Raw genomic sequence first — 11,351 nt, 5'->3', positions numbered from 1 at the left:
TGGGAGCATGACCAGAGCCTGGGAAGAGGGACTGCCCCCATTTCTCTGCTTCTGGGGACAAGGGCGAGCAAATACGCAAGCAGCCAGGTCAAACAGGTCCCAGCCCTCCTGCCCCTGCACCCTCTCGGACCCACCTGCCACCCACCTCCCTTGCTGTCCAAGGCCCACAGCCACAGCACCCGGAAGAAGCTCTGGGCCGTGCACACTCTGCCCAGAAACGAAGGGACATGATCTGACTGGGCTACCGTCCCATGGAGCACGTACTTTCATGCCCACGGGCCACAGCCAACAGGGAGGGGAGCCAGGAGCCAGACCTACCCAGGAAGCTCCCTCCTCACACACGCCTGCACAGGAGCTAGTCTAGAAACTTCACAGTGACTCTGGTTGTCCCCACAGAGCAGGGGGCAGGATACGCCAATGCACACAGGAGGCTCGCCCAGGGGCCACTGCGAGGCACGGCTGCCCGGGGGGGCGGGGGGCTCCAGCCAGCACACTCCTCCTCACCACCCCAGGGAACAGGCCATGTCCCCCTGCCCACCTGGCCTTTGGGGCCTGAACCTTTGGCAGGACAAGATCCAGTGGCTCTCCCCAACTCCTGAGGTCCAACGGGCCTCAAGCCTAGGATGGCATGAGGTGGTATACCAAGGAGGAACAGGGTGGGAGAAGCCTGCTGAGTGTACCCCCAGTCCCCGTGAGGGTCAGTCCTGGGACTATGTCCAGCATGAGCACGGTCACTGGTCAGTGGGCACAGTGTCCTACAGCCTGTCACCTCTGCCCCTCCACAGGGCAGCATCCTGATGGATGCCCTCAGGGGCCCTACGGGGCCACGGGACCCCCAAACTCTTCCTCCAAGCCCTCAGGGCCCAAAATCGTCAGAGAGCACAGCCCTGAGCTTATAGGAAGTCAGCTCCCCCAAGGACTCTGCTCCCTGCAGGCCTGAGGAGGGCTGCCCAGCCCCCAGCCACGTCCCTGGGGTTGAGGGGTGGGTAGCCTCCTGGGTCCCCAGTGTTCCCTGGGCTGAGACCGCCAGGCCCGCTCCCTCCCTCCCTCAACCAGCAGCTCAGGCCCCTGGCCGGGGCTTCTTCCTCGCTACGCCCTGGGCCCCTCCAACTGGGGGCCTGGCAGGCACTGGCCCCTCCATAGTACAACTTTTTCTTGTGTTGCAGCAGCTTAGAGGTGTAAGGTGAAAATCATAAGCTCTTCCTAATCCAGATACAATAGCACCCCTCAACAACTCCAGGCACGTTCGGGGCTTATTCTCGGCAGAAGCCCCACCTGCTGCAGAGCTGGTCCCAGAGGGAGCCGGTTCGCGTCTGGAGACGGGCTTTGCTTTGTCAACATTCCTGACAGTCCGGCTTCCTGCTCTTTTCACATGATGTCTACTGTGGCCACGTGGCCGTGAGAGGCAGGATGGTATGGATTCACTGCACCCGGACAGACGCCCCACCGGGACTCACGGTAGCCCACGGCCGCTGGAGAGCCTGTCCACCACACGCATGAAGGCAGGCGGCCAGCACTCCGTGGGTCTGGGGCTCTGTCCGGACAGCACAGTGTGTGCGTGTGTGTACCACACGTGTGCGCTACATCTACGCACAGCCGTATGTACTGCATGTGCACGTGTGTGTGCAGGTGGATTCTGCAGGGCGCGCCTGAATGGGCCACTTCACATTTCGACATTTGGGGAACCAGCTCATCCTCCGGGGAAATGGAGGTTCCTCCTGCCACCTCCTCCCTGGGACCCCCAGTCACTGGACCACCTTAAAGTGCCCCTACTCTCGCAGAAGACACCTAAAATCTTCCGCCTTTTACGATGTCATGCATGTTCATTCTCCACGGTCCTCCGACTCGCTGACAGCCACCTTGCAGCCTCAACACCCCCAGTGCACGCCACGAACCGCCTCCCACAGCTCCAGGAAACCCTCAGGAGGCCAAGCCCATGGGGTTTTAAGTCAGTCGGGGGCGGGGATGGGAGCAGAGGAAGGAGTGGGGCCAGGGGTCACTGTGTCGGCCCCCAGTGTCCCCGTGCTCAGGGAACAGGCACCTGCAGGCACCTGTTCACCACGGGCTTCACGAGACTTTTCTAGTAACAGAAGCAAGGACAGCGTCATGATTAATTCCCATTTTACTGGACGTTCATTACAGCCGAGAGAGAGCACGTGTCTGGACCTTCTCCACAGCCCCAGGAGCGGCCCAGGCCTGGGCAACAGCGGGGAGCGGGTCAGGGTGCAGTGTGCACGAAGCCGTCCCGCGGCACACACCCGCCCGGGCACATCGGGGCTTCTCACCCTGGCCTCACGGATGTTGGATGCTGAAGCGGGAGTGCAGACACATCTCTGCAGACACATCACTGCAAACCAACAGGGTGAGCCCTTAATGACTAACTCTGACAACTGGCTTGCCAATGGATGGGCCCTCTAGAAAATGGGGGAACCATGTCTTACAGGGCGGACACCATCCCTGTCACTCTGGCCCAAAGCCGCCGGTGACCCAGGCCATCGGTGAGAGTTCTGGGACAGACCCCACACTCTCCCACGGAGCTCATCGCCTCTGCCAGGGACGCATACTGCGTGGGGGACCCAGTGACGGGACCACGCATGCCCCCTCCCACAGCTGCAGCCCACCGCCGAGCGTAATGTGGCCTGGTCTCCCTGCCCAACTGGCCCCCCCAGGACGTCAGCAGGAGGCCCTCTCCCAGCGGGCAGAGGGGTGGACAGTGCCCACGCAGAGACTGAGAGAGCAGACCAGACAGCCCAACAGGATTGCCAGGGCAGCCAGGAAGAATCCCGCCCGGGGGCCGACTGGGCCCCTCCAACTGGTGGCTGGACCACCCCACCTGCTGCTGCCCTACGGCACGGAGACCCCCGAGCTCACCCCAACCCTGCAGGCCCACCGCGACAGGCAAAACCAGAGCCGGGCCAAGGCCCCTCCTGCATCTCCTGCTGACCCCAAAGGCCCTGTCAGGCCTGAGCGGGCAGCGTCTTGTAGGGGTTCAGGATGCCCTGGGGGTCCAGGAGGGCCTTGAGCTGCTGCATGAGCCTCAGGGCCTCGGGCGGCTTGCTGTAGCTGAGGACGCCTCTCTTCCTGAAGCCCAGGCCGTGCTCGGCGCTGACGCTGCCCCGCTGCCTGGCCGTCCACTCGTACACGTAGGGTTCCAGGGCGTCTAGCAGCGACGGGCTGAAGGCCTCTGACGTCACATTGAGGTGCAGGTTACCATCCCCTGCAGGGACAGGGATCCCTGGGTCAGGCCGGGCAGGCGGAGACCCCCTCCCTGATAGGCCCCAGTCCTGCCCTGCCCTCACACCTGGTTCCACGCCTCGTGCCACTGGTCACTGGCCTGCAGTGACCGAAGTGGCCTGCTGGTGACCACTCCAAGTCCTCCCCTCTACCTGCACGGCCCCTCTGAGGCTCCCAGCTCACAGTGACCGACCACCCGCCCGGCCAGTGAGCGTCCTGGGCCCAGACCACACCCATGGCTATCACCAGACCCACACCTCCCACCAGTGCCCACGGCAGCCTCTGCAGACAGCTCCATATGCCCACCAATGCCCACTGCAAAGCCCTGGCCCCGTGCTCTCTGGCCTCGCCGAGATATCCAGACACGCCCTGGCTCTGGCTCTGTGGACGGCCTGGCTCACCGCCCACGTGCACCCCCCTCGGGGGCCCCAAAGCAATGACGAGACACAGGATGAAGCCAAGGCAAGGCGGGCAGGAGACCCAGGGCCGGGGCCGTGATAGCTGGCTGCTGTCTGGCCGGCAGAGGAGGGAGGCAGGACTCCGTGGGCCCCGGCAGACAGGCCTGTAGTGAGGCCCTCACCTGGGAGGCGAACACTCAGTGCAAGAGCAAGTGCAGATGCGGACAGGAGGCCCCCGCTCCCACACTCGGAGGTCAGGAAGGTGGGAAGGGACGAGCAGATGGGGGTCGGGCCCAGGGAGAGTTGCTGCCCACCGTGAGGGGCAGAGAGCCTCGTTAGCCAACAGGAGGGGCTCCTCGAGGCTGCAGCAAACAGAGCAAACCCCAGGGCAACACAGGGGGCAGGCCTGGGGCCTCTGACCCAGTGACCTAGAGCTTTTCATGTGCCACCTCCCTCCGGGCCTGTTAGATGTAGGGAACACAAGAGGGAGCCCCCTCCCACCAGAGCGTACCGCTGCTACCTGAGGGCAGAGGCTCCAAACCCCCCATGGAAGGGCCTGCACACCCATCAGCCAGCCTGCACAGGGTCCGGCTAGAATTCCCACTACCTCGGCGGTCCCACGGACCCTGAGCTGGAACATGAAGATGGGAGAGGTTCTAGCAGGCGGGACCCCGATCCCCACCCCCACTCGCACCCCCTGCACAAGCCTCAAGTAGTCTGACCCAGGCCTCAAGTAGTCCCCACAGACAAAGCCCTGAGATATACAAGCCCACACCAAAAATTCCACGCATAGAAGAAAAGCAGCCACCACGAGCAAGAGCCAGCAAACCTGACCCACAAAGACTTCATATCCTGCAATTTCCAGAAAAAGAGCACAAATGCTTCATATGTTTACAGAAATAAGAGATAAAGAAGGTAAGACTGAGCAAACATCTTAAACATCTCAACCAACTTCCCAGAAACGGAAAATACCAATCACTGAAAGGTCGAAGTCGACAAACAGGTTTCGATGGGTGTTACTCACGGCAGAGATAAGTGACAGGTCGAAGTCGACAAACAGGTTTCGATGGGTGTTACTCACGGCAGAGGTAAGCGACACGCAAGAGAAATTTGAACACAGGGTGCGGTCAGAGCTGGGCAGCAGGGAAAGCGGACGGGAGCCGCAGGGGTGGGGGGAGGGGGACAGGTGGAGCCATCGCTACGGCCACCGCCTCACAGCGCCCGGGTGGACACACAAGCGCTCACCCAGACAAACCAGTGACACGGAAGAGAAGAAGAACACGGCAAGTCAGCACCGCGGAGTGTTCGGGTCGAAGAAAGCCTGAGCAGCAGAAGTAACACTGCCGGCAAATGAAACCCGTGGAGCTCTGTCACCTCCCGCCCTGCAGACGGGAAACGAGGCTGAGACTCGCAGAGGCCGCGGCACCAAAGAGGGACGCAGGCGTGGCTGAGCCTGGACCAACACAGCCGCGTAACACCAGGACCGCTACCCGGGGCGGAAAACAGAACCAAAATACGCCCCAAGAGGGGCACCCGGGTGGCTCAGCTGGGGAAGCGTCTACCTTCCACTCGGGTCATGGTCCCAGGGTCTTGGGATCGAGCCCCGCGTCGGGCTCCCTGCTCCGCGGGAGGCCTGCTTCTCCCTCTGTTCATGCTCTGTCTCTCAAATAAATAAAATCTTTTAAAAAATAAATAAAAAACGAAGACAACAAACGACAAACTGCATGACAAAGAGACCATCCCCGTGTCGTCTACAAAGGACACGTCTAAGCCGTAGGACGGAAAATGGTGGAAAGTAACGGGAAGAAAAACAACATGTCAGAAAAAGACTAAATTCAAGGAGCCCGTGTGACCGGGTCCGAGGCCAGAGCGAATCCAGCAGTCAGAAAAGTCTGTCGTGCTGAGAGCCTGTTTACCCCGGAATGAAATGACAGGTGCGACCTCCTGTACTTGGGGCTGACGGAGCCACAGGAGAAGGACGCAGCCTGTCACCATCGTGCGGACTGCTGACCGCCGCTCCGTGGCCGGCGCCCGCGGGATGCACAGCGCACAAACCTTCAGCCTTGAATCTTCACCGCAGCTCCCGCCAGATGGCCAAGGAGGCGGTAACGCCAACCAGTCAGACCCCCTCGGGCCCGAGGGAGAGACCACGGTCACGCCGCTGTGGGGTGATGATGGCGTCCAGCATGGACACGGGGAAGGGACCTACAGGATGCTACAGCCCAGGACGAGGCCGGGGAAAACCCTGCACAGAACACAGGCACGCAGGCCAAACAAGACGCAGAGGGCCGTGGCCGAGCCGGGCGACCCCCAGACCACAGCCCCACCTGCGCAAGGGGCCCGCCGGGAAACGGCCTCGCTGACCCCAGGGAAACCAGCCCAGTCGCCCCGCCAGACGCCAGAGAAGCTCCCGACTCGCACAGCACCCGCTCCTGACGTGCCCAGTGGGCGCCCGGGCGCCGCCGGCGGCAGAGGCTGTACTCTGCCCCACGAGGAGGAAGGCTGGCCCGCGGCCTCCCCTCCCCGCCCCCGGCCCTCGGAAGATGCCGGTCCTCCACCACCCTGCACCCCCTGCTTCTCCCTCTCCCTCTGCCTGCCGCTCCCCCTGTTCATGCTCTCTCTCTCTCTCTCGCAAATAAAATCTTGAAAATAAAAAAAAATAAAATGCTTCCAGCTGGTGAGGGCGATGGGGAGGGAGCTCGTCAGCGATACCGCAGGCCAGGCCGAGGGAAGGGCACTGCAGCGGCCAGTCAGAGGTCCCTTCCAAAATACCCAAAGAACCATGAAGACGATTAGGGTTCTCCCAACAACCAGGATCCCCCATCACCGCCCGACTCCAGAACGGCTCACCCAAGTGGCCATAGCCCACCACGTGCTTGGCCCGCGAGCCAAGGCGGGCGCGCAGGTCGGGCACGAGGTCGTAGAGCCTCTCGGTGGGCAGGGAGAGGTCGTATTTGTACACGTAGCCGTCCTGGCTCAGCGCCTCCGAGATCCTCTCCCTCAGGGCCCACAGCGCCTAGGACGGACAGAAAACAAAGTCAAAGGGAGCACCGTGAGGGCGTCTGTGCTCACAGCAGTTAGAACACTGGTGGCCTGGGGTGACCGGGAAGGTCACGACGGAACTTTCCAGGCGACTGAAATGTTGTGTTGTGACAAGCATGGGGCTCTGACCCAAGAGTCCGTACTGGACGAGGCCCCAGAAAGTAGCCACGGCTCACCCCAGGACACACCCGACGGTCCCTCTCCAGGAGGACGGAGGATACTCTGAGTGATGGTCGGGGCGGCCGGTCGGTGAGGGAACCCGAGTGACGGCAGAGTCGGGCAGGGAAGACACTGCAGAGGGACGGGGCCGTGGGGCCCTGGGCTGCCCAAGACACACACAGGCTGCGGGCGGGCAGGGGTGCTGGCAGCTGGAGCAGGAACGTGAGGGTGGCGCGGGGGCGCTGAGGGGGTCTGGGGAGCGGGGGGCTCATCACATCACTGCCCTTCCAGACAAAGCTGCCCGTGGTTTACTGGCTCGGCTAGCTGACCGGTCATGGTGGACACTTGAAGTCCTGGTCACGGAGCGGAGGAAAGAGAGCCGCATGCGCCATCGCTCCGCTGTGGAGCTGGCCCCTGTCCTGCCCTCCACATGTCCCCCGAGTCAGGAACTGTCACGGCAAAGTTCCAGCGCGGGAAGCACTGGTTCCTCCTGCTTTTCCACACGAGCACAGAGCCAGGACCGCCCCCAGAAGAGCAGCAAGAACCCTTTACTGCCACGGACACCGCCAGTGTCTGGTTTCCCCGATTCTCTCATCGGCTTTCGGGGTCACTGCGAGGTCCCTCTGTGCCCTCTCCCCGACTCTCTGCACCCAACCTTCAGCGGCTCCCGCCCGCCACCTTCCTCACACAGCCAGACCAGCGACGACCCCGCACAGCTCGCCGCGCCGCTGGACCCAAGCTGGAGCGCTGCAGGGCCGTCCTGCCGCCCACAGGCTCCTCCCTGTCCATTCACATCCGCCACATGCTACCGCGGCCACAGACCTGCTCGCCCCTTGCCTGCCACCCACCCTCTCTGCTCATCCCACCATCTCCGGATGCTCTGGAACCGGGCAGGCACAAGCCCCTCGGGGCCCCAGTGCTCCTGCAAAGGTATCCTTGAGGCTTGTTCCTGCTTCTCTCCTATCTTTGCTCAAAGGCCCCTTCGGGAATGTCCCCCGGCCACCACCATGCCACGTCCTGCCTACCAGGGCAACGCCATCTGCGAGGGGAGCTGGCCCAGCTCCTCCGGTGTGCCGGGGCCGCTGGAGAACGCTGCTGTGGAGTCAGCGGTCTAGACCGAGCAGGGACCAGCGTGGGTGCCCGCGCAGCCCCATGCCGCCGCCCACCCCGGGCAGCCGGCTCTCGGGACTCGCTGTGGCCGACGAGCCTTGAGCAGCACTGCCTGCCAGCCCCCAGCACAAGCCTGGAGCACCAGCTTTCCTTCTGGTGGAGACGGGACCGGGCATGGGCCAGCGCGCAGCGGGGGGCCTCTGTCCTTACTGCCCCCAAGGCCCGGGGTTGCTCCTCACTCCCATTGCCGACACGCAGCACATTTAGGAAGAAACAGAGAGACAAATGTGGAGACGCAGTTACGCGTCTTTGGCAGCAGAGAACAGCACCGAGCCCGTTCTGGGAGTGAAGGACTTGCCCACGTCCCTCCGGCTGGCATAGCCTGCACGACACTGCGGGAGACTCACAGAACACCCGGAGGACACAGCCAGACGCCCTGCCCGGTCCTCCCTCCAGTGGGGAGGTCACCCAGTGGGGACAACAGAGCGGTGGGGGCGGGGCGGGGAGACAGGTCCTCACTCCCCAACAGGATGAGGCCGCGGCGTGAGGCCCTTCGTCCGCAGGTGGGGTTGGACGCGCCCGACAGCGCTGGAACTCCTGACTTAGTATTTACTAAACTCACAAAACAACCGTGAAGAAGAAGGTTTAATAACAAGGTACACCAGGAAACCCAACAGGTCCACCGTAAGAGCTAGCCTGAGACCCGGCTCCCCACTCACGCCCGGGGGCGCCCAGATTCACATACAGCCTGGCCTAGACGCACGTCCTCCCTCAACGCTGCCCCAGCTGGCCACTCTCACACCACAGCCCCAGGGACCACGGTGCACAAATATGGGACAGTGCCTCCCAGCGCCCCAGGTCCCCCAGGATGGTGACGGGGGCTCCCGGCGCCCCAGACCCCCCAGGATGGTGACAGGGGCTCCCGGCGCCCCGGACTCCCCAGGATGGTCACGGAGGCTCCCACTGGGTGGCTCAGTCAGTTAAGTGTCCAATTATTGGTTTCGGCTCAGGTCATGATCTCAGGATTGTGAAACGGAATCCGGCGTCACACTCCACGCTTGGCAGGAAGTCTGACGTTCTCTCCCTCTGCCCCTCCCTCCAACTCACACTCACACACTGTCTCTCAAATAAATAAACCTTTTTTTTTTTTTAAGATTTTATTTATTTGAGAGAGAGCATGAGAGTGGGGAGGGTCAGAGGGAGAAGCAGGCTCCCCGCCGAGCAGGGAGCCCGATGCAGGACTCGATCCCGGGACTCCGGGATCATGACCTGAGCCGAAGGCAGTCGCTCAACCAACTGAGCCACCCAGGCGCCCTCAAATAAATGTTTTTTAAAAAGTAAATAAAAAATAAGGGCGCCTGAGTGGCTCAGTCAGTTAAGCGTCTGCCTTCAGCTCAGGTCATGATCCCAGGGTCCTGGGATCAAGCCCCGCATCGGACTCCCTGCTCCGCGGGAAGCCTGCTTCTCCATCTACCCCTCCTCCCAGCTCATGATCTCTCTCTCACTCTCTCTCTCAAATAAATAAATAAAATCTTTAAAAAAAAAAAAAAGTAAATAAAAAATTAAATTAAATTAAATCAAATTCATAAAATAAAATAAAATACCGCTGACAATGACGAGACCCAAAGTACATTTCCCAAGAGGCAGGACACCTGCTCACGTTCAGACACCACGCGCTCTGAGCTGGACACGGGGCCCTGCGCAGATGTCCTGGACCAGCTGAGCGCGAGGGACGCAAGGAGGCGCCAGCAACACCCACGCACCTTGAGTTTCATCTGGTCCGTGGCCAGGGTCCCGTCCGTCACCAGGCCGGAGCTCAGCACCTGCTCCAGGAAGTCACTCAGCTTCTCAGCATCGTGCTCCGCTCTGGAGCCTGAGGTCTCGATGAGGACATAGAACGGACTTTCTGGAAGGCACAGAATGGGTGAACAGAGGCCATCGGACAGAGCTAGGAGGCCAGCTGGGCCAGCCTGGCTGAGTGTCTCTGACGGCCCTCGTGCGGCCCACGGAGCAGGAAGACTCGGTCCAGGCTTTATCTCCAATGGCTTAAAAATAGGTCTTTCATGGGGCACCTGGGGGGCTCAGTCGGTTACACACCCGACTCCTGGCTTCAGCTCAGGTCGTGATCTCAGGGTCATGGGATCGAGCCCGTCAGGCTCCGCGCTCAGCAGGGAATCTGCTTGTTCCTCTCCTTTTACGCCTCCCCACGCTCTAGCGTGCGCTCACTTGCTCTCTCAAATAAATATAAAAACAGGTCCTTCATGGGGCGCCTAGCTGGCTAAGTGGGAGGAGTGTGACTTTTGACCTCAGGGTTGTGACTTCAACCCCCACACTGGGTGTAGAGATTACTAAAAAAATAATAAAATAAAATAAATAAAAATAGGTCTTTCACTGGAAGAGAAACCGCACTCCCCAGAAACATATGAACCACCCTGAGCAACGCCATGGACACTTGCACCGGGCTGTGGGCGAGGAGCCTCCTCACCAAACCACGGTGGTGGGGAGGCCATGGGCTGAAGGAGAGGCCCCCGTGCCCATGACGGCCTGTGATGCCCATAATGCACAGTGCAACATGCAAAAAGGCATGATTTTACCCAACATATCTTTTTTAAAGTTTAAAAAAAATGCTTTAGGAACTATAAAAAAATGTTAAGCCTGTTTATTTTTCAAGGCTACTGTGAATTTATTTTTAACTTACTGAAATCAATGAAAACTCACCAACTGCACAGCTCTTCCTTTTAGCACTACATTAAAAGTGCCTTCCAGAAAAATACTACAAACCTATCCTACTATAAAGAGAACAAGTGTTTTCCAGATATCGACATTTTTCCATGCTGAAATGCAAATTCTGCTCTTTATCTTATGTCCTAGAAAACACTGGGAGGATTTTAATTTCGATTGGCTCCTTTTCCAATTACAAAAGTAAAACATGGTTATAAAAGGGAATCTGGAAAACAAAGACAAATAAAAATGAAAAAACAAATTGCCCGCTTGCAAAATATAATGACCGAGCATCTTTCAACAGCGCTCCTTCCTGTCTGCTTCCACAGTCGAAGAGATCTGCACACTGAAACCTGCCTGGGACAGTAGGGTGGCCTCTACTGGGTGGCGGACCCTCCATCCACCAAGGGATGCTGTCCACGCAGGGACCCTCCATCCGCCCAGGGATGCTGTCCATGCAGGGACCCTCCATCCGCCCAGGGACCCTCCATCCACCCAGGGATGCTGTCCATGCAGGGACCCTCTATCCACCCAGGGTCCCGCCATCCACCGAGGGATGCTGTCCATGCAGGGACCCTCCATCCGCCCAGGGTCCCTCCATCCACCCAGGGATGCTGTCCACGCAGGGTCCCTCCATCCACCCAGGGATGCTGTCCATGCAGGGACCCTCCATCCGCCCAGGGACCC

The 11,351-nt window shown here is 60.3% G+C and overlaps 1 protein-coding gene across 2 annotated transcripts in view; it reads right to left on the bottom strand.

The window, feature by feature from the left end:
• Positions 1-2,110: 2,110 nt before the first annotated feature.
• The window catches only part of D2HGDH (D-2-hydroxyglutarate dehydrogenase), a 20,720-nt gene continuing 11,479 nt past the window's right edge, over positions 2,111-11,351 (bottom strand). The window contains exons 7-10 of one of the 2 annotated variants that reach the window (XR_002479756.2): positions 9,707-9,849; positions 6,483-6,648; positions 2,872-3,217; positions 2,111-2,347 (exon numbers count right to left, since the gene is read on the bottom strand). Coding sequence is in view for 1 of the 2 variants with exons in the window: in XM_021679058.2 (XP_021534733.1) it covers positions 2,958-3,217; positions 6,483-6,648; positions 9,707-9,849 (569 nt within the window). In the remaining variant the exon portion in view is untranslated. Of the gene's footprint in view, positions 3,218-6,482; positions 6,649-9,706; positions 9,850-11,351 lie in introns of both variants that reach the window. The other variant, XM_021679058.2, reaches the window with a different exon arrangement.

The sequence above is a fragment of the Neomonachus schauinslandi genome, chromosome 3 (assembly GCF_002201575.2).
Source record: "Neomonachus schauinslandi chromosome 3, ASM220157v2, whole genome shotgun sequence".
Taxonomy (NCBI): Eukaryota; Metazoa; Chordata; class Mammalia; order Carnivora; family Phocidae; genus Neomonachus; species Neomonachus schauinslandi.
The sequence above is the reverse complement of the archived record's forward strand: the minus strand, read 5'-3'. Positions and strand labels throughout refer to the sequence as shown.